At 36.7% G+C, this 23,072-nt stretch overlaps 1 protein-coding gene across 1 annotated transcript in view; it reads left to right on the top strand.

Annotated features, from left to right (window-relative positions):
- Positions 1 to 23,072, top strand: part of APPL1 (adaptor protein, phosphotyrosine interacting with PH domain and leucine zipper 1) — a 38,076-nt gene that overhangs the window by 4,273 nt on the left and 10,731 nt on the right. Inside the window, exons 2-13 of the mRNA XM_045078670.1 lie at positions 1,424 to 1,522; positions 3,010 to 3,069; positions 4,595 to 4,666; positions 8,003 to 8,090; positions 9,482 to 9,523; positions 10,315 to 10,373; positions 13,839 to 13,985; positions 14,845 to 14,927; positions 15,862 to 16,020; positions 17,130 to 17,318; positions 19,183 to 19,225; positions 20,993 to 21,049. Of these exons, the coding sequence (XP_044934605.1) occupies positions 1,424 to 1,522; positions 3,010 to 3,069; positions 4,595 to 4,666; positions 8,003 to 8,090; positions 9,482 to 9,523; positions 10,315 to 10,373; positions 13,839 to 13,985; positions 14,845 to 14,927; positions 15,862 to 16,020; positions 17,130 to 17,318; positions 19,183 to 19,225; positions 20,993 to 21,049 (1,098 nt within the window). The remainder of the gene's footprint in view (positions 1 to 1,423; positions 1,523 to 3,009; positions 3,070 to 4,594; positions 4,667 to 8,002; positions 8,091 to 9,481; positions 9,524 to 10,314; positions 10,374 to 13,838; positions 13,986 to 14,844; positions 14,928 to 15,861; positions 16,021 to 17,129; positions 17,319 to 19,182; positions 19,226 to 20,992; positions 21,050 to 23,072) is intronic.

The raw sequence follows: 23,072 nt of genomic DNA, 5'->3' as shown, positions 1-23,072 counted from the left end.
TTGATGTTTTCTTTTTTACATCTTAAAGTAACCCTGTGAGGAATAGGAGGGGCATAGAGCTAAAGTGAAATTCTGTCAGATTTAAATCTCTGTGGCATGGGAAAGAGGACTGACAACATGGATTTCATATGTGGACAAAAAGATTTTGTGCCCTCTTTTTTTTTTTTAAACCATATTGATTTAGCTTCCTTTTCCAAAAACAGGAAGCTAAGGAATAAGTTGGTTTTTTAAAAAACCACCTTGTAAGAATGAATTATTTGTAGAATAAAAATACAAGGTCATCTTTTAGATTTTAAATTGCAGTTATCTCAATAGTTGTTGGTTTTTTCTCTTTGTCTTTGGGATATGAAAAAGTGAGTATGCTTGCCTTGATCTGCTGAGTTTCCTTATCTCTGACCCTTTTTATTGACAGTCTTTAACATTTACTTACTGACACATTTCCCCCCTAAAATGAAGGGGAAATGCTTATTGCATTAAAAAAAATGTTTAACTTGGGGTGCCTGGGTGGGTCAGTGGATTAAGCCTCTGCCTTTGGCTCAGGTCATGATCTCAGGGTCCTGGGATCGAGCCCCACATAGGGCTGTCTGCTCAGCAGGGAGCCTGCTTCCCTCTCTATTTCTGCCTGCTGCTCTGCCTATTTGTGATCTCTCTTTCTCTGTCAATAAATAAAATCTTTAAAAAAAAAAAAGCTTAACAATATAGATAAGTATAAAGAAGAAGAAGAAGAAGAAAAAAAGAACCTCAAATTCTATACTCCTAAAATCCAAGTTAGTGTTTACTAGGCCATGTTGGGAATGGGTACTATGTTGTTATTTTGGATTAGGGTGGGGAGGGGTTTGGCACTACAACAAGAGACCACGGAAAAAGAAACCGTACTGAGACCACGGAAAAAGAAACCATACTGAGTTATCCTGAAATAAGACCTCTAAAATACTTACACATGGAATACTGTTAATTTAGCCTTGTATATTTTTGTTGATCTTAATTTAATTACAGACTTTTTAATTCATGAAAATATACCTTTGTTGTTCCTTTTAAAGTTTATGTGATGAGGGCGCTGAGTGGCTCAGTCATTTAAGCGTTCAGCTCCTGATTTTGGTCAGGTCGTGATCTTAGGGTTGTGGGATAGAACTGCGATGGGCGTGGAGCCTGCTTGAGATTCTCTCTCCCTCTGTCGCTGCCCTAAACAAATAAATAAAAAGAAATTTTGTGTGATGTAGTTGGAAAATCCCTCCATTTTAGTGAAGTGAAATTGAGAACAAAGAACCCCAGCATCTTGGCACTACTATCAAAAGAGAAAATAGGTTAAGACTCAGAATTCTTAGAGCCCCAATATCCTAGGATTTTTCCTTTCTTTAGAAAATAATTTTCTGTCTGTTTTATATAATGGTTAATGTAAACTTACTGCTTTTATTTTATACAGACAAGGTCTTTACTGGGTGTATTTGAAGAAGATGCTACAGCTATTTCCAACTATATGAACCAGTTGTATCAAGCTATGCTGCGGATTTATGATGCACAGGTAAAGGCCTAAAGGCTAACTGCTTTTTTTTAATGACTCTTGAAGCCCGTGAGGATAGACATAGCTAGTGCCTGCCTTGTTTACTGGTGCCTAGCTCTATCCTGGGCTCATAGTATTATTTGTTGAGTGGATGCGTGACCTTTTTTTTTTTTTTTTGGATGCATGAACTTTTAAGTATTTTGTATTAAAGCTCACATTCCAATTACTAGTGTGTACTTTGCAGTGCTACAGAAGAGATAAAGATTGAAGCATCTTCCCCTTTTTACCCAGACATAGTAAGAACTTTCTTACTGAAACTTACTGATCATGATCTTTGCCTAAGATTTGACTGAAAAACCCCATATGGTCACCAGGGTTTTCCGTAATTGTGCTTTTAATCTTACGGAACATTTCCCCCTTTTTGAGTAAAGGATTGAAGGTAGTTTATGTTTAGTGAGAAGCAGATAATAAAAATTGGATGTAACTCTGGTTACTGTGAGATGAATTAAGGAGATGACTAGATTGTTTTGTTGAGCAGGTTTAAGATTTGAAGCTGTGTTTATGTAACTTAATTATAAGCCTTAACAGGAACCTGGGTTCTATCATAAGCTTTCTTAGGGATTAATTAGGTGTACAAGTTTTTTTTCCCCCTCCTTCTCATTTTACCTCCTTTCTGGACTCACATTTTCATTATGTACAAAAAAGTTGCTCTGAGGGGTTCCCAGGTGGCTCAGTCAGTTAAGGGTCCAACTCTTAATTTTGGCTCAGCTTATGATCTCAGGATTGTGAAGTCAAGCCCCCACATCAGGCTCTGTGCTCAGCTCCAAGTCTGCTTGGGATTCTTTCTTTTCTTTTGCCCCTCCTCCAAGTCATGTGCCTGTACACTTTCTCCCTCTGAGGGTAAAAATCTTTAAAAAAATGAATTAAAAAGTTGCTGGGATAGTTTTAAATTTTTTTCCTTGCAATTGGTCTCTCAAGATTTGACTCCTGACTACAGAGATTACTGTGTAAAAGAAATGTCATTATATTCCTCACTAGAAAAAAAACTTGAAAGTAATACCTTCATGTTTCTGTATTGCTGTATTACATGACTAGGCTAACCATAGTTTGGTTGTATGTTGTTAAGTGTATTGGTATAGTTTCAGCACTTAGAGGAATAATTTGTCATCAATGTAGAATCTCTTAAGATTTTGCTAAGATTATATACAGTTTACTTCTAACTTTAAAGTTTTAACAATATTTAATGCTGAGTTTTTATTAGCTAAAAAGAAAAGTACACCTAGAAGAACACTGCTGAGTTCCTTGATGGTATCTGTTTAATGGTTTGAGTTTCCCTTTAAAGTGCTTTAATGGTAGTTCCCCCTTTCCAGTGATTTAATGAGGGGTTTAGAGAACGCGTTATATAGCACTTATATTAAGTAAAAAACAAAAGTGGCGTAGGTATCTTCAACTAAAGCTTTTTCTTAGTAATATTGTGTTAATTTGAATGCTGATTTTTTCCCCCACAGAATGAATTAAGTGCAGCAACACACCTGACTTCAAAACTTTTAAAAGAATATGAAAAACAGGTATCGTACGTGAAAATTTTAAAAGCCTAATTGAAACTATGCAGTGATAAAGTATCTGTATAAATAGAATTTCTCATCAAGAATCCTAAGCTTTTTTGAATTCATAGAAAGTAATTTTGATATGCTGTTGAAATTCCATTATAGCTCCTTTTAATTAATCTTAGGTAGAAGTTATTTAATTGACTTCTCCTCTTCTTACAAATAAGGAAACTGAGGCTTACTCATTTTATAGGTGGTTATTGGAGGAATTAGAATAAAACAAATCTCTGAACTCCTAGTATGGGATGCATTCCTATAATACTATGTTAATCAGTTGCTTAGCAAATATTTTAAGTAATGTTTACTAATTGTACAAATTACATTCTTTTATTAAGTGACATTTTTTAGAGTATTCAAAATTTTGGAAATTTGTAAAAGTTTCAGTTGATCCTTAACATGGGTTTGAGGGGTGCCTATGTGGCTCAGTTGGTTGAGTGAGTGCCTTTGGCTAAGGTCATGATCCTGGAGTCCTGGGATCTAGTTACGCATCAGGCTCCCTCCTCAGTGGGAGTGTTCTTCTCCCGCTGACCCCCCCCCCTTTTTCGTGCTCGCTCACTCTCTTTCTCTCTCTCAAATAAATGAATAAAATTTTTTTTTTATTTGACAGAGAGAGAGAGAGAGAGATCATAGGTAGGCAGAGAGGCTGGCAGAGAGAGGGGGAAGCAGGCTCCCTGCTGAGCAGAGAGCCCTATGCGGGGCTCAATCCCAGGACCCTGAGATCATGACCTGAGCCAAAGGCAGAGGCTTAACCCACTGAGCCACCCAGGCGCCCCAAATGAATAAAATCTTAAAAAAATACAACAACATGGGTTTGAACTGAATGGGTCCACTTATTCATGGGTGGGTTTTTTTGGATACAGTACAGTAAATATATTTTTCTTCCTATGATTTTCTTAACACTTTTCTCTAAAAGATTATGAAAATACAGTACACAATACATGTAATATATAAAATATGTGTTAACTGTTTACATTACTGATAAGGCTCCTGTCAACAGTCGGCTGTTAGTTAAATTTGGGGAAAGTTAAATAATTTAACTTTTAACATATAACTTATGTGCGGGTCAGCACTTCTAGCTCCCATGTGTTTTGAGGGTCAGCTATTTTTGAAAATGTAAATTACACCCTGATATGAAGAATTGGAGAAGCAACGTGGGGTTTTGGGGGGTAGGGAAGGAAAAAATGAAAGAAGATGGGATCGGGAGGGAGACAAATCATAAGTGACTCTTAATCTCACAAAACAATCTGAGGGTTTCTGTGGGAAGGGGGGTTGGGAGAGGGGGGTGGGGTTATGGACATTGGGGAGGGTATGTGCTGTGGTGAGTGCTGTGAAGTGTGTAAACCTGGCGATTCACAGACCTGTACCCCTGGGGCTAATAATAAAAAATAAAAAATTATTAAACAATTTTAAAAATGTAAATTACAGCATCATTCACAGAAGACCTACAGTACTGGACATTACCTCATCTCTGTTTCTCTTTTTTTAGCGTTTTCCTTTGGGGGGTGATGATGAAGTTATGAGCTCTACTTTGCAACAGTTTTCAAAAGTTATAGATGAGGTAAGTACTTATTTTGCTTGAGTAAGTGGTCTTATTATTAAATTATTCAAGTTTAGCTTTTATTGGGAACTTGTATTATAATGATTATATGAGCAAATCTCTATGATTAAAGAAGGACCTTATTGGGGCACCTGGGGTACCTGGGTGGCTCAGTTGGTTGAGCAACTGCCTTCAGCTTGGGTCATGATCCTGGGGTCTCGGGATCGAGTTCCGTATCAGGCTCCGTGCTCTGCAGGGCTCTTCTCCCTCTGCCCTCCCCCTTCTCATGCTCTCTCTCTCTCAAATAAATAAATAAAATCTTTAAAAAAAGAAGGACCTTATTTCCATATTAGTGTTGGCCTCATATCTTAGTGGATGTCTCATAAAAATAGTACTTTGTTTGATTAAAACAAATTGTTTTTGGGGATGAGCCTAGAGATGTGCTGTCTCTCCTCTTAGTCTGTGTCATTCAGCCTTTCACTCTTTTATCTGGTGTAGGCAGGGAGGTAAGAGTTCAACTATGAGGTGGGTGGCAACTATGAGCCTGGGTGGCTTAGTCGGTTAAGCATCTGTCTGCCTTCAGCTCAGGTCATGAACTCCCACATTGGGCTCCTTGCTCAGCTGGAAGCCTGCTTCTTCCTCTGCTTCTGCCTGCCTGTTCTCTTTTCTTGACCAATAAATAAATAAAATTAAAAAAAAAAAAAAAAGAGGGGCATCTGGGTGGCTCAGTGGGTTAAGCCTCTGCCTTCAGCTCAGGTCATGATCTCAGGGTCCTGGAATCAAGCTCCACATCGGGCTCTCTGCTTGGTGGGGAGCCTGCTTTCCCCTTTCTCTCTGCCTGCCTCTCTGCCTACTTGTTTTCTCTCTCTCTCTGCTCTCCCCCTCCCCACCAAAAAGGTTAAACTATGAGATATAAGGGCACCTGGGTGGTCAGTGGGTTAAGCCTCTGCCTTCAGCTCAGGTCATGATCTTAAGGTCCTAGGATTGAGCCCTACATCGGGCCTTCTGCTCAGCAGGGAGCCTGCTTCCATCTGTCTCTCTGCCTGCCTCTCTGCCTACTTGTGATCTCTGTCTGTTAAATAATAAATAAAATCTTAAAAAAAAAAGCTGTGAGATATAGCTAAGTTCTGGGTCTTTTTTTTCCCCAAGATTTTATTTATTTATTTGGCAGAAATCACAAGTAGGCAGAGAGGCAGGCTCCCTGCTGAGCAGAGAGCCCAATGCAGGACTTGATCCTAGGACCCTGGGATTATGACCTGAGCTGAAGCAGAGGCTTAACCCACTGAGCCACCCAGGTGCCCCGCTTCTGGGTCTTTTTAAAAATAATTTGTTCTGATGACTGGTTAGAGAAATTAAGGGCTGATATTGACTGTCTGGGATGGAAGGATTAATAAACTGGATGGTAAAATGTTCCTAGGAGGAAGAGGGGCGGTGAGAGCTATTTGGGGAGTTCATTACTGTTCTCAACTAGTGCAATGAAAGCTCTTCTTTTCATAGGAGCTATTAGATTGTTCTGTCTTTTCTAGTTCTGTAACTGAAAAAGTAGTTTTTTGAAATATTTTAATAACTCATTATAGCAAAATATTGTTATAGTAGAGCAATATAGAGAAATATTTATAGGAAATGGAATATTTTTATTCTGGTAAAATATACATAACATAAAATGTCTCCCTAGTTACATTTATATACTCACAATGCTGTGTAGCCCTCACTGCTGATGTTCCAGAACATTTTCATCATCATCCCAAAGGAAACCCTATTCCCATTAAGCAGCCACTCCCTACTTCCTCTCCCTTCAGCTCTTGGCAACCACAAATCTATTTTCTATCTGTATAGATTTGCCTGCTTTGGATATTTCATATAAATGGGCTTACACAGTTTGTGGATTTTTGTGTCTTCTTTAGTGTAATGTTTTCAAGGTTTGTCTGTGTTGTAGCATGTATCAGAAGGTGAATAAAATTCTATCATATGAGTATACCACTTTTTATTTATCCATTGATAGTTGATGGGCAGTGAGTTGTTTTATGCCTTTTGGCCAGTGGGAATAGTGCTACAGTGAGGGTTTGTATATAAGCTTTTGTTTTATTTTTTTCTTGAACACCAGTATTCAGTTCTTTTGGGTCTGTAATCCGGAGTGGAATTGCTGGGTCATACAGTAATTTTATATTTAGCTTTTTGAGCCAGACTGTTTTCCACAGGTCCTATATACTTTTACATTCCCACCAGTAATGGAGGGTTCCAGTTTTTCCATGTCCTCACCAACCCTTAACTATTTTTGTTAATATTTTTATTATAACCATCTAAGCAGGTATGAAGTAGTGTATCATTGTAGTTTTTATGTGCATTTTCCTGTTGACTAATGGTGTTGAGGACCTTTTTCTATGCTTATTGGCCATTTCTGAATCTATGTCTATGATAGTACCCCCCCCTCTGCATCCACAGGTGATACTTTCACACACCACCCCAAGTGGTCACCTGAAACCATGGTAGTATGGAACCATATATAATGTGTTTCCCTATACATACACACACATGTGACAAAGAGTAATTTATAAAATAGGCACAGTAGGTTTAACAAAATGAGAGAATAATTACTAATAAAATAGAATTATAACATTATACCATAATACAAGTTCTGTGAATGTGGTGTGTGTGTCTCTCTTGCAAAATATATTACGGTGCTGTACTCAACCCTTCTTGTGGTGATGTGAGATGATAGAGTGCCTGCATGATGAGATGCAGTGAGGTGAATGATGGAAGCACTCTAAGGTCCCGTTAGGCTCCTGTTGGCCTTCTGACACTGTGTCCGAAGGAGGATCATCTGCTTCGGGACGGCAGTTGACTCTGGGTAACTGAAACTACAGAAGGCAGCACTGTGGGCAGGGGTGAAGTGCTTCATTCAGTACTTTGCCCGATTTTTCAGTTGAGTGGTTTATCTTTTATTACTGAGTTTAAGGCTTCCTTTTTGTAGATACAAGTTCATTCTCGATATGTGACTGGCAAATATTTCCCCCCTTTCTGCAGGCTGTGTTTTTACTTTCTTGATATATCTATTGCCCAAGGTTTTTAATTTTGATGAAGTCCAATTTATATTTTCTTTAGTTGCTTGTGCTTTGGTGTCATATGTAAGAGCCATTGCCGAATCCTAGGTTATCCTATGTTTTTTTTCTAAGAGTTTTAAATGGACTTTTTTTTTTTTTAACTGTATAGTATTTTGGACTATATCACATAATTTTGAATGTTCTCTTCTGTAAAATGTATCACCATCTGTTTATTAGATTTTGTTTAATTTATAAACACTGGCTAAATATCTCTGTATAGTTATTTATTCAGCCATTTTGGTCTTCCTTTTACTAGCTTAGCTCTTGCCATGCAGTACTTTCAACACAGCTTGCTGATGCCATGATGTTTCCCATTACCCAGTTTAAAGAAAGAGATCTAAAAGGTAATGAAGTCAAGTTTATGTCTACTTCCATTACCCCTCAGATCAATACTTGTAAAGTGCATATTACTGTATACCTTAACCATTTCTAACTGCAGCTTGTACCATTTTAATGTATCACTGGATATTTATAGAAGCTCCTGCTAGATGTTAAACTAGATACAGTTGTCTTCTGTCAAGAACGCCTTGAGAAGGAGATGGGTAAAGTAGGTAATTAAGATAATTCTCTTATAATTAGGGAATGAGCAAGGTGCTATGGGGGCTCAGAGGAGGGTGTCAGTAAGATGTCACTAAGGATGTGACATGAGCATTGAACAGTGAAGAGGAATTTGCAAGAAGAGAGTCATTGTTCCATTAGACAGACTAGAAAGCACAAAGGTATGGGTTATAGAAATAGGTGTCTTGTTTTGTGGTTGACGAGAAACTCCACATGGTTGCAACGTTGGATGTGTTGAGGAGTGACAGGAGATGAATCTGGAACAAGATCATGCTGAAGATGTTGGACTTAAGTTTATAAGCAAAGAAGCCAATGGAGGCCTTGAAGAAGTAGATCCAATTCCTTTGGTTTTGGAGGTTAGAATAGAGTGGATTTGATGTCCAGGAAAATAGATTAGGAAGTTGTGAGAGCTTAGTGAGCTATGACCAATGCCTGACCTGTGACAGTGGCACAGGAGGTGTGTTTAGGGACTGCAGTGGTGGGAGGTAGGGGTACTGGCACGCCTGGCAACCCATGACTTAGTAGTTTGTGGTGGATTTTTTTTCCCTGTTTAGGATTATTAGGTGATAAAATGAGAGTTTTATAGAATTGCCTCTGCTTTCTCATAATTTACAGTCTCAGTCATACAGACTTATTTACTGAATATGTAGAGAGAATAAAAACATTGAACTAATGTATCAGTGGATGGTAAAGTATTCAGATCATGCATGGAATAAAGACAAGTGTATTTTAGAGAAGGAGTTAGTATTTATGGTGATAATTCTCAAGGATGGTCATTTCTCAAGGATGCTCTTTTCCTAGTCTGAATGTCATATCTTACTAATTTTTCTTTTTTCTCAGATTCAGCACTTGAACTTACTAGAGTCTGTATCAAAAATAATAAGTTAGATGCTGGTACTAAGTCAGAATATTTGAATATCTTAGAATTTGCAATGATTTTAAATTTTTGTGTCACATTATTAATTTGTGGCAAGTAGATCTGGTGGTGTAATTATTGTTAAAGATAGTGTATGTTTCGTAGACGAGCTAAAACACAGAACTTTTTCAATTTGAATGTTGAAGTATGAAATATTATTTGGAGTTTGAGTTTAGCTTAAATGGGAGTTACTGTTTTCTAAACAAAATTTTAGATATTTCATAAATATGCTAAATTGAAACTATTCTTGAACTTTTCCAGAAATACTGACGTTAAAGGAAGTGTTTCAGATTGCTAGTAATGGTAAGTTGTGAATACTTTATAGTTCTTTCTCACAGTGATGCATTTCTTTATCAACATAAAACTGTGGCTATATTCTATGTAATAATTGAAGAAAATGAACCTAATTTAAAGTGTAGGTGAACATTATGTAAATCAGTGCTATTTTTAAGTTTTACTAAGTTTATGCTACAAGAAGAATTTAAACGGAAACTAAATCAAATCTTGTGGTTTGCTATATTAATAATACCAGAGGAGTTGATATAACATATTCCCTTGTTTTCTTGTATATTCCAAAATTTTCCTTAGTGAACATTTGCTATTTTTGTACTAAAAAATACTTTTTAGGACCCTGGGTGGCTCAGTTGTTTAAACATCTGCCTTTCGCTCAGATCATGATTTCAGGGTCCTGGGATTGAGTCCTGCATTGGGCTCCCTGCTCAGTGGGGAGCTTGCTTCTCCTCCTTCCTCTGCCACTCATCCTCCTTGTGCTTTCTCACTCTGTCTCTCAAATAAATAATAAAATCTTAAAAAAAAGTAAAATACTTTTAAAAACTTTATGTGGAGTACAGTCTCCTTAGAATTGATTTTTTTTAAAAAACCAATTTAATAAGTAGAAAGATATTTCATGGGAAATTTTGACTATGGGAATATTTGGGTGGAGTGAAGTATGTGTTAAAGAATTTTTATTTTATTTTGAGAATTCTTGCTTTAGCATGTTTGTTGGAAGATGCACATGTAAAGACTATTTAAAGCATTTATAGGTTTGGTAAAGTACTGTTGTATTATTGTTAATAGTTATTTCTGTTTTCCAGATCATGATGCTGCAATTAACAGATATAGCCGGTTGTCAAAAAAAAGAGAAAATGACAAGGTGTGATAACATAATTATTTACTCCTTTAGTGTCACAATTGTTTCATTAGCTTCTTTTTCACTAGTTTTTTTCTGTTTAAAAACAGTAACTGCAGTTACTTTGTATGTTTTACTACATTGCCCTTAGTTTATTCTTTCCTTCTAGTTGCTTCAAAGCCTTTCTTATAATTATCAGGCAATTAATAATTGTCTCTTTGAACAAAATATTTTTCTGCTGACAAAATTTGATAAGTAAATAGAACTATTCCAAAAGTGTAATTCATGCTCAGTATATAACATTGCCTCCTTTTGCCTTGTGTTTTGAGAACATTGTATGTGTTCTGTTTTTTTTGACCATGTATGTATTCAGAAGTGTCTTCTGAGATAAAGTGGTTAAAAAGTTGAATTGTTGCATACATAATTGAAATTATGAGTACCTCCTCACTGTGTGTGTGTGTGTGTATACATATACATACACACACACACACACATATATATATATATATATATATATATATATATATATATATATAGTTTTTGATCCTTCTCCAAGGAGTGAAATCCAGAAATCTTTCACTCTATTTTAGGAGAAATGCATTGGAGTAAAGAACAGAAACAAAATAATTAACAAGTTCATCTAGCTGCTCCTTAAGCTCTTTCCTTCCTCAGTGCCTAATCCCAGGTTTGATCATGAGACCTCCACTAGATGTTTGCAAGTGAGGTGCTCTGTGTTGGTGTCTGCAGCTTTGGCTACAGCTGCTGGTAGGGGCACAGTGATCACTTGGGGGAATCCACGACTAGGTATATAATTTACTGTGCAACAGCTACTGTGACCCAGTAAATGGAAAGTTTCTCACAAAGTCCAGTACAAAGAACTTTCCATTTCTAATTTTAGTTCACTGATTACTTGGTGCAAATATTAATAAAATACACACATTTTGAGATCTATATTACTTTGCTACTTTGCCTTAGAGAAATAGTTAAAGGGTGTAATTATGAATTTCATTTTATTTTATTTATTTATTTATTTATTTTTTTAAAAAGGTTATTTATTTATTTATTTGACAGAGAGAGAGAGAGAGATCACAAGTAGGCAGAGAGGCAGGCAGAGAGAGAGGAGGAAGCAGGCTCCCTGCTGAGCAGAGAGCCCGATGCGGGTCTCGATCCCAGGACCCTGAGATCATGACCTGAGCCGAAGGCAGCGGCCTAACCCACTGAGCCACCCAGGCGCCCTAATTATGAATTTTATTACACTTTGCATTGCTTCTGGCTGTTCCAGGTTTTTTGTTGTTATTCCAGGTAGTTTAAAAAACATTCTTATACCAATTTTGTTTGATTTGAAAAAATTTCGAGCATCTACTCTGTTTTGGGTACCATGGGGTAATAGTGTGAAAAGGCTCCACTCCTAGCCTCAGGGAGTGAATAATACACACTTAGTCAAAGACTTCCTGTGTGAAGGCATGCAGCTAGAGTAGATGCCAGCGTACAAGAGTGAAGAACACATGTGAATTAACAGAGTTAAGTACTGTAATAGCAGTCTTAACAAAATGTTGGGAGAGCACAAAGCAGCAGTTAACTTTGGTAATTGGGAAAGGCTATACTTTTAGGAGGTGCTGTTTGCATTTAGGATGAGTGAATGTCACTGGTTTAGGGTTAGGAAGTGGGCATTCCTGGAAGAAAAACAGCCTTTGCAGAAGCACATGGTAGACACCAGAAAATGTAAAGCTTAAGAGCATGGGCTCTGGAGTTGCACTGTTGGAGGACAAATCTCAGCTTTGCCTGAGATTTACTTACTTGCCTGAGGTCACACTCTGGTTACTTAATTTCAAGCCTTTATTTCTCTGTCAAAAAAACTCAGTAGTTGTGATGATGAAATGTGATAATACATGCAGGGCACCTGGCTTGTAGCAAGTTTTTAAAATTCTAACAATTATTATACGATAATGGCGTGTGTCTGGAGCATAGGATATATTTGGGGGGAGGAATGGCAGAGATGACAAGAAAGTAGTTTAGGGCCAGATTACTCTGTCAGTGACTTTGAAGTTTAAGTTAGAGGGACTGGACAGCCTGTTTAAAGGAATCCTACTTAAAGGATTATAAGTGGATAACACCATGAAATTGTGTTATAAAATAAAAATCCTAATGGAAATGTGAAGGGTACTGGACTGAGGGAATCCAACTGAAAAGGTACCAGAATAGTTTGCAGAGATATTAGGAGAGCCTCAGGTAGTTGTAGAAAGTGTAGAGGAAGGAATACTTTTGGATGATATTTTATAAGTAGAATTGACATGACATGGTAGAAGAAAGAATTAAAAAGGAATCCTATGATTCTTGGATGATGGGGTAGATCTTGGAGTAATTAGGAGAGCTAAGAAGCAGGGGCACCTAGATGGCTCCGTTGATGAAGTGTCTGCTTTCAGCTCAGGTCGTGATCCTGGGGTCCTGGGATTGAGCCCTGCATTAGGCTCTTTACTCAGTGGGGAGTCTGCTTCTCTTTCTCCTCCCTTTGCCCCTCCCCACCGCTTGCTCTTATGCTCAAATATAAATATCTTTAAAAATAATAAAAAGCTAATAAAACAGAGGCTTTGAGGGGAAGATACTGTATTCAGTTTTGTACATGTTTGGCACATTTAAACACACATTTGTGCACAAGTGCACATACACACACACATAGAGAGAAGCCCAGTTGGAAACGTACTTCCTCTGACACTTAGGAGAGTGAAGGGCAAGGGCTGTCTGGATGGCTTAGTCAGTTGGGTGTCTGCCTTTGGCTCAGGTCATGATCCCAGAATCCTGGGATCAAGACCTGCATTAGGCTCTCCACTCAGCGGGGAGTCTGCTTCTCCCTCTCCCTGCTCGTGCTCTCTCTCTCTCTCTCACATAAATAAATAAAATTACAAAAAAAGTGAAAGGTGAGAGTTAAAAATTTGGGAGTCATTGGTGTATTGGAATATTCTTAGTACTGGATTTGGTATTCTAAGGAAAGCAACAAGAGAGAAGAGCCTAATGCATATTACATAATAGGTGCTCAATAAATATTGTCTGAATACAAGAACTTAAAGGAGCACAAGTATTTTAAGTGTGGGTGAAAGAAAACAAGCATAAGAGAGGAAGAACAGCAGGGGAGAACCAGAAGAGAAGTATGCTGTGAACTTACCAAGATCAAAAACTAATGACTAAAAAACAAACAAACAAAAACCTAATGACTAAGCTAATACCAAATCCCTATCTGCCTTTGATTTGTGTGGTAGACTCTGCTACACTTAGTTCAGTTATTGTATCATTCTTAGTTATGTGCAGAATTCGGCTTTAAATGTGCATTTTAAGATGGAGTGGTTGGTATTTTATAGGATTTCTACTATCTCAGAAAATAAAGATGCATAGTTGATACACATTTTTCCTTGGATGGACTCTTCCCTACAGCTGCTGCTAAAGATAATTACACAATTAAGGAAATAATAGTATTTTTAATGTTTTTACTCAAAGGTAAAGTATGAAGTAACAGAAGATGTCTACACTTCAAGAAAAAAACAACACCAGACCATGATGCATTATTTTTGTGCATTAAATACTCTTCAATACAAAAAGAAAATAGCACTGTTAGAACCTCTACTTGGGTACATGCAAGCTCAGGTAAATACTGACTGCACTGTGTTTTGGATTATAACTGTCCTAAAAACTTTATGTTAAGTTTGATATTTATGTGAAGTGTAAGCGTATTACAAACTAAGGTCAAAATATTCTATTTGGATCTCTGTTTTCAAAAGTAATTTAAAATGTCATCAGAATGCTATTTTGAGAAAGTTAGGATGGCTTTTCTTGCAAATGAAGATTTCACATAGTTTAGGATAAATAAAAACACTTACCTAGTATTTAGATCTTGTCCATCACAGGTGGGGGACAGGGAACAGAAAGCTGAATGAATTCTGGAGTTACTCCTACTGATGGAATTTCCATTCACTCTGACTTTGGAATAGATTTGAAAGAGAATGGGCAAGTTTGAGTTTGTTTCCTGTTCCTTGCATACCTCCTGAGGTAAAAATAATAGATGAGATCCAAAGTGTCCCAAGAGGTTTGCATCAGGAAGGAGGCTAGAAAAGTGAATTTGGGTAATATGTGATGGCACACCCGTAAAAATTAAGAGTTTAAAGAAATTCGAAGATTCCTTCAAATATTAATGCTTATTATTCCTCAATATAACATATGTCTTTGTATAAATATAAGAGTTAATATAACTTATTATTATATATATTTTAACGGTTTCCAATTTTATAATTGCTTACTCACAAAGATGTACAGTGAAATTAAAGTCTGGTTTCTTCAGTGGTTCTAAGGCCAGTAGAAGTCATTGTAAACTAGTGGACAATTGGGAATATTCCTTTGTTCTTTACCTTACCATGTATCTTGGAGATTGTTTATATGATTCACTGTGTTTCTTGTATGTGTATGTTTCTGTTATTCATCCTCCCACTCACACACCTTCTTGCCCCAGATAAGTTTTTTTAAGATGGGTTCTGAAAATCTCAATGAACAGCTGGAAGAATTCTTGACTAATATTGGAACAAGTGTACAGAAGTAAGTACTTTCTTCCTTAAAATTGAAAATGAAGTTATGAGAATAAGTTAACAACTAAATGCCATAATCTAAAAATATTTAGCATTGAATTTCCTGAGGGGCTGTTTTCCTTGCCATGAGACTGTGTCTCACATGGCTCATGGATACTTCTTGATTTTTCACCATCTTTTCCATAGAATCTGAGCTCTGAATTTCATAGCTCTGTCAAGTTTGATGATATTTTATTCTAACCTGGGTTTTATGTCTGTGTATAACAGACACATAATAGTAATTATCCGTAAGTTCATTACCTTCACAATTACCTGAATTGTGGGGGACAGATGGGAGTTACTAAATAAATCTTGCTTTCTAAGCCATGAAAACTTAAAGAGGGCAAGCAGTTTTTTTTTTTTTTTTAAGATTTTATTTTATTTTATTTTATTTTCTAGAGAGAGTGAGAGAACACAGGCAGGGAAGACAGTGGGGAGAGAGAGGGAGAAGTGGATTCCCTGATGAGCAGGGAGCCTGATGCCGGGCTCGATCCCAGGACCCTGGGATCATGACCTGAGCCAAAGGCAGATGCCTAACCATCTGAGCCACCCAGGCGCCCTGAAAGCAAGCAGTTCTAAGCGGGTTCTAAGCAAGCAGTTCTAAGCAGGTTCAAAATTCTGCTCAGTGATATGGTCAATCTGGGATATGCAGGACACTTTGAAAATTATTCCAAAGTTGGGTATTCAGCGTGGCTTCATCCATTTTTTAATTTGGTATTATTTCCATAATAACTACTTTCAAATAAAATGTAAAGCTATTTCATCATGCGTTCATGTTATTTTAGCCACCTGTGCTGTTGTTGCTGTCTTTAAGAAAAGATAGGCAAAGCAAATATATAGATAAACATGATTGGTAAGGAGTTCTTTGTTGTGGTTGGTAGTAAATAGTATGTTTTCTCTGTTAGCGTTCGTAGGGAAATGGACAATGATGTCGAGACCATGCAGCAGACAATAGAAGATTTGGAAGTAGCCAGTGACCCCTTATATGTGCCTGACCCAGATCCCATGAAATTTCCTGTTAATCGAAACTTAACCCGGAAGGCTGGATACCTTAATGCTAGGAAGTAAGAAAACTATAGTTATTTTCGTATGTTGTATATCATATAAGGTAGTATCAAGTGAATATAATGTATGATTGATATTGTCTGCTAAATTATTTTCTTTTACTGAAGGTTGAATCATTTTAGTTAGCGGTATTCATGTTTGTCAACTTTTTGAGAGGTGGAATACATGAATAATTTTCAGAAGTATAATTCTGTTTAGATATTTATTGAATAATATAGAATTATTTTTAAAGTGAGATGAATTTGAGTTTAAATAAATCTAGAATTTCATGAATGCTATTAAATATCATTTTTATGGGGTGCCTGGGTGGCTCAGTCATTAGGCATCTGCCATTTGCTTGGGTCATGATCCCAGGGTCCTGGGATCGAGCCCCACATGGGGCTCTGTGCTTAGTGGGAAGTCTGCTTCTCCCTCTCCCACTCCTGTTCCCCCTGCTTGTGTTCCCTCTCACTGTGTCTCTCTGTCAAATAAATAAAATCTTTTTTTAAAAAATCATTTTTATTATAAAAAGTCATTTTTATTATACTTTAAAATACAATTATACCATCGGGTCAACTTCTAAAAGTTTAAAAAAATAAATATTTTTTTGAAGATTTTATTTATTTATTTGACAGAGAGAGAGGGAACCCAAGCAGGGGGCTTGGGAGAGGGAGAAGCAGACTCCCTGCTGAGCAGAGAGCCTGGCGTGGGGCTCCATCCCAGGACACTGAGATCATGATCTGAACTGAAGGCAGAGGTCAACGACTGAGCCATGCAGGTGCCCCAACTTCTAAAAGTTTTATCTAAAGATAGGATAAAGCAAGTTCACCTTAGAAGTAAAATGAATTCTTTTCGTTTGAATTTCTTCTCCTGAAAGTTGAACTGTAACTTATGGAGCATCATTGTAACAGTTGCAGTTTGATACCTTCCAGCTTTTTTTTTGGAAATACACAAACACAAAAGTGTCTCAGCGTACGTGAATTTATTTTAGAGATTGAAAAACATTTTCTAGGCACCTTTGTGCCTTTTTGCAAGCTGGTTCTTTGTGATGTGCTTTATCTTTTGTCTGGCTTACGATGAGATTTCAGGTGTGTTCTTATTAAAGAGTGAATGTACTTTCTTCATTTAGTAAAACAGGCTTGGTGTCATCTACCTGGGACAGACAGTTTTACTTCACGCAGGGTGGAAACTTAATGAGTCAGGCGCGTGGGGATGTGGCCGGTGGCCTGGCCATGGACATTGACAACTGCTCAGTAATGGCTGTGGACTGTGAAGACAGGCGGTACTGTTTTCAGATCACTTCCTTTGATGGAAAAAAGTTAGTATTTTTTCCTAGTGTTAATACAGTCTGTTGTATTTTAAATTACTGAAATGCATAATAATTCCTTCTCATTCAGACATCTTATAGCCACTCTAGGCTTATTATGTATTAAGATAATTTTCTTTTTTAATTATGTAGAAATGAGATGAATTTTCCTTTCTGACTTGGTTAAATGAAGTCTTAGTATTTTGAGGTTGTTAAAACAAGGGCAAATGGTAAAAACCTGTGATTTCATGTTAGGATACTGTTCACTGAAAATTTTGCTCCATCTGGGGGAAGGCAACACAGTTAGCGGAAAGAGCCCTAACCCTGGGGTCAGAAAGTTCAAATTCATGATCTGCTACTTACTGTGTGGTCTTAGATAAGTTACATAACCTCTGTTTTTTTACATGTGAAATGGGGGTGTGTGAGTCATAATCCCTACTTTGTAAATTATTATACAGAAGAAAAGTCTAACATATGTATTGTGCCTGACATGTAGTAAGTGCAAACACTCATTTTTAAATGTTAAATGTTTCTGGTTTAATTAATGATTTAGTCCATTAATGTGTATATGCAATTTTTAAGGCTTCTGTTACCTTTGTATTAATTGAGAATCCATAGAGTAGCCTTTACAACAAATTTTTGGAAAATACAGAAAAATATAAAAAAGGAGTATTGAATATTGAAAGAATAATCTCACTAACTAGAAGCAACAATTAACTTTTTGGTCTGTTGCCTTACGCCATTTTTAAAAAATATTTGAGGAAATACTGTATATATACTTTGGATCTATAGCTACTTATTAAAAACATTTCACAATGGCTACGTTGTAATCCATCTAAGGATATATACCATAATCTAAAATTTTTCCTAATGATAGATGTTTAAGTTATCTGCAGTTTTTTCCTGCTTAAAATACTGTTTTTGATCTTTCTTACTGTTCTGAAGCAGCATGTTAAGATGTTATGGTTCACTGTCTTTTATCAGTTGTTTAATTTCATATTCCTTCTTTAAATATGTAATAAATGTCAGTGACTGTGTCATTTATCATGCTGGATGTTGGGAGTCCCTGTGTTTACCAAATTGTTAATATGTTAGTACAGGAATTTACATTTTTTCAGTTTTTTTTTTTTTTTTAAGATTTATTTATTTATTTATTTGGCAGAGAGAGAGAGAGATCACAAGTAGGCAGAGAGGCAGGCAGAGAGAGAGGAGGAAGCAGGCTCCCTGCCGAGCAGAGAGCCCGATGTGGGACTCGATCCCAGGACCCTGAGATCATGACCTGAGCTGAAGGCAGCGGCTTAACCCACTGAGCCACCCAGGCGCCCCCACATTTTTTCAGTTTTATTGCTAATAATGCTTAACATGATTTCCCATTTCACATTCCTGGTGTAATTCAAAATTAGTAATTTTTCTCTTAACTCTTAAAATAACATCTATAGAAAAGCTAAGTATCCTGAAGTTAGTGATACATTAAAATTTTTCATTTGACTATATTTTTTGAGAAATAATGAGTACAATTAGTGTTTTCTGTTAGGATCACTGATTTACATTTGAAATATATATGATAAACATCAGAAAGTTGAAATGCATTGTCTTATTTGCAGTGTACCTTCTTTATAGGCTGTCTTCTGAAAACCAGCACCTGTTTCTTTTTTGGTATATCTTGGCATGGATAGCCAGCCAAAAGTCAAGAGTTGTAAAAATCTGAGTACAGCCCCAGATGGTCTCCTTTTCCTAACTAAGATATTGATTGGTTGTGTGTTTTGGGTTTTTTATTTTGATACCAGTTGGTTTTATATGCACTTTTAAAGATAAAAAATTTTCTCAGATCTTTTTTTAAATTGAGGGTCAAACTTATTTCTTTTTTATTTTTCAGATCTTCAATTTTGCAAGCAGAAAGTAAAAAAGACCATGAGGAGGTAAAATTTTTTCTAAAGTTATTTTCTTCAGCAACATTTTAAGATATTTCAGTAACTAAATATTAAGATAGAAATGTAGAAAATCCTAGTTAATCAAAAATTTTTTTTCATAAAAATCTGTTGTCCTCAAGAAACATCAAGTTTCAGAGACTTTTATAGGTAGACCTATTAAAGGAGACCTTAGAGATCATTTGGTGTCTTGTCTTTTTAAAGGCTCAACTTCAGAAATGACCTTGTGACTGTTGCTATCTGGCAAGCTGTTAGTATCATGAGGTGACAGTTTAATTTATTCCCTTCTCTCATCAACTTTCTGAGACAGTATTTGCTGCCTTAAGAACATAGTGGCAGCTGATATAGCATGGCAGGAAGCAAGTAAAGCTTAAAACCTTGGAGAAATGAAAGACAGAAAAACAAAAATTTGGGAGTGTCTGTTCTTCCTCACGAGTCTTTTATTTTTGGCTCCATTTTTACTTCTAGTACACCAAATATGGAAGGTAAGTTACCACCAAGAACCGACGCTTCAAAACCTTTGTCCTGAGAAATATTCTTCAATGAAAATATACTGTAGTTGATTTTGAGCCACTTTATCTGGTATTTAACTGTTGGTAAAAGAAATGTTAGAAATTATATAGAGATCTATTTTTATTTGCCTCTTGTGCAAAGGAGTAGGTTTTAAAACTTGCTTTTGGTTTGTGAAGAATGTAGACAAATATCTGCTTTCTGTCAGGTTTACCAGATTATTAGTTTATTAGTTTATTACAGATTATTACACTCAAGGACTCCAGATTATTGGAGTCCTTGAGTGTGAAACAGAAAATGTGGAAGAGAGCATTTTCTATGTTAGTTATAAATCTGAAAGAAGAGAAGTATGCAAAGTGCATTCACTAGGAATATATTTAGCTCTTAACTTTTTTTATTGGTGTTAATCATGATATCTGAGTTCGGACTATCTTATTTGGTAGGGATTAAGAGGGGATGATATAAAAGACAAATATAGATTATTAAATTGTAACTTAACATTATTGGTTTATTTTTATTTGCTTGTATAAAGTTAATTTGGGCCCCCCTTTTTTTTTTTAAGATTTTATTTATTGGGGGCCTAGGTGGCTCAGTTGGTTAAGCGACTGCTTTTGGCTCGGGTCATGATCCTGGAGTCCCGGGATCGAGTCCCACATTGGGCTCCCTGCTCAGCAGGGAGTCTGCTTTTCTTTTCTTTTTTTTTTTAAAGGTTTTATTTATTTAAGTAGGCAGAGAGGCAGGCAGAGAGAGAGGGGGAAGCAGGCTCCCTGCTGAGCAGAGAGCCCGACGCAGGGCTCGTTCCCAGGACCCTGGGATCACGACCTGAGCCAAATGCAGAGGCTTTAACCCATTGAGCCACCCAGGTGCCCCAGGGAGTCTGCTTCTGCCCCTGACCTCTCTCCTCTCATCTCTCTTCCTCTCCCTCTCAAATAAATAAAATCTTAAAAAAAAAAAAAAAAAAAAAAAGGATTTCATTTATTAGACAGCACTAGTAGAGGGGAGGGGCAGAGGGAGAAGGAGACGTGGACTCCCCACTGAGCAGGGAGCCTGACTTGTGACTTGATCCCAGGACCCTGAGATCATGACCTGAGCTGAAGGCAGAGGCCTAACCGAATGAGCCACCCATGTGCCCCAATTATATGCTACTTCTAATGGAACTTTTGTTAAGTGAAATATTGAAGATTCTTTTAGAAGAGAAGAACTATAGAAAAAAAATTAATCATATTTTTCTATTTTTTTCTCTTGCAGTGGATCTGTACTATAAATAACATATCCAAGCAAATATATTTAAGTGAAAACCCAGAGGTAATATTTTTATTTTATGGTATCCAGACCTGGCAAAAATGAATGATTCTTATTTATTTTATAATTCCTCAAGTTCTGAAGTCTTTTAATTTGCCATTGAATGAGTAGCTTTAATGTATCCCTGTAAGAGCATGTGGTCTTCCTAGAAAGATAAAGTATTTCAGAAGTAACTGAAATCGGTCAGCTGACAAATTTTTACTGAGCATCAGTCCTGTGTTTGGCTTTGGGTTGAGCACCATGGAGAAGAATACAAAAGAAAAGGAAGCCATGGCTTTGCCCTGCAGGAGCGTGTGTGTATGGAAATATAAAACTAAAACTTTAAGTAACACTGTGTATAAAACTATGTGGTTGAAAGTGTATGGTAATGACTAAAAGCTTAAGATTTGAAAATGTTAAGATCAGTGTGGACTTTAGTTTTAGAGAAAATTGTGGAGATGGTAGGATCCCAAGCTGGCTAAGATTTCCATATTTTGAGAATAAAACATGAGTAAAATATATTCTATAAGAATAAAACATTCTCCTATGAGAAGAAAAACAAAAGCGTAAAGGCAGAAATGATGTGTTTATGAAACCTGTAGTATAATTGGAGTTGAAGGTTCTTATTAAGAAAAATAGCTAAAATGTGCATACAAATCACATGGGGATCTTGTTAAAATGCAGAGAATGTCTAAGATGAGGTGGCCTGAACTCCAGGTTTTTGCCAGTTACACTTTGAGTGGCAAGCCTATCCAACCAGATGAACTTAGCTGCGTAGGTAAATCCAAACACATTGAAGAACCCAGGGGTGTGGAGAACTCTGGAAGGAATCAAGTGCATCCATGCTACAGCATAGTTGGGAAAAGACTTGGTTTGGGGCAGGAGCTATGTAACCTCTGCCAGTCTTAGTGGGCCCATCTGTGCAATAAACCTGGCTGCCTGCCAGGGCTGTGCAGGGCTGATGATTTCAGATGAGGCAGAGCAGGACTGATTTCTGTAGGAAGCCACCATCCTTCTAAGTCTTTTTTTTTTTTTTAATGAAGATGTTATTTATTTATTTCACACAGAGAGAGATCACAAGTAGGCAGAGAAGCAGGCAGAGAGAGGAAGAAGCAGACAGAGAGAGGGGGAAGCAGGCTCCCTTTTGAGCAGAGAGCCCGATGTGGGGCTCGATCCCAGGACCCCGAGATCATGACCTGAGCTGAAGGCAGCAGCTTAACCCACTGAGCCACCCAGGCGCCCAGAAGAGCAATTTAAAAGAGTTCTGTATTTATCATTAATGGCTTTGAGGTACCAGCCAAGACACCTAGAATTTAGATGCCTAGGAAAAGTTTTGAACCAAAGAAACTATTTCATGACCTCCAAAATATTAGTAACTTCTATTAGTTTTATAATCTTAAGAGTGTAATCTAAGAAAATCAGTGCCAATTGCTAATTGTAAAGAAGCCTTTTGCCTGCACTAATTTGATCTCTTGCCAGGTTAGCATTTCCTTTCTGTTACGTTACTTGGAAGCACCAAAAAATTAACCTGTTAATATCTAGGGAACACATGGTGAATATAGTGTTTGGGTTTGAATAATTCAGGGTTATCTTACTTTTCCCACAGACTATCAGAACTCTAAATATTAAGTAGTATTTTCCAGATGATTCAGAATTACTTTATCTGTACTTAATGAGAGAAGAAATTCTGATCAATTTGTGGCATTGTTTTGATATTTTTGCTAACTATAAGACAAATGCAAAAGTGTTAGGATTTTTTTTTCTAACGTAAATATTATTTTACAAAATAGCCAGTGTTTGAATTAAAACAGTAAGTTTAAAAATATCTCTTATAGAAAGTTTTCTATCAGATTTTGGCCTGAAAACATCTATGATAACTTCATCAATAAATACATAGATTTCTCTGAGCATAAATATATTCTGGAAGATCATGAAAACGTCAGCAGTATAGTCATAAAATATTTTAATATTTTGAAATTTTGTGGCTATTCCTACTCCTTCTGAATTTCATTATTTAACAAATGTATTGAGTACCCATATAGTAGGT

This window comes from Mustela putorius, unplaced genomic scaffold (genome assembly GCF_011764305.1).
Source record: "Mustela putorius furo isolate JIRA1106 unplaced genomic scaffold, ASM1176430v1.1 tig00000095_pilon_pilon_pilon, whole genome shotgun sequence".
Classification (NCBI taxonomy): domain Eukaryota; kingdom Metazoa; phylum Chordata; class Mammalia; order Carnivora; family Mustelidae; genus Mustela; species Mustela putorius.
Note: the sequence above shows the minus strand (reverse complement) of the source record. Positions and strands in the feature narration are given on the sequence as shown.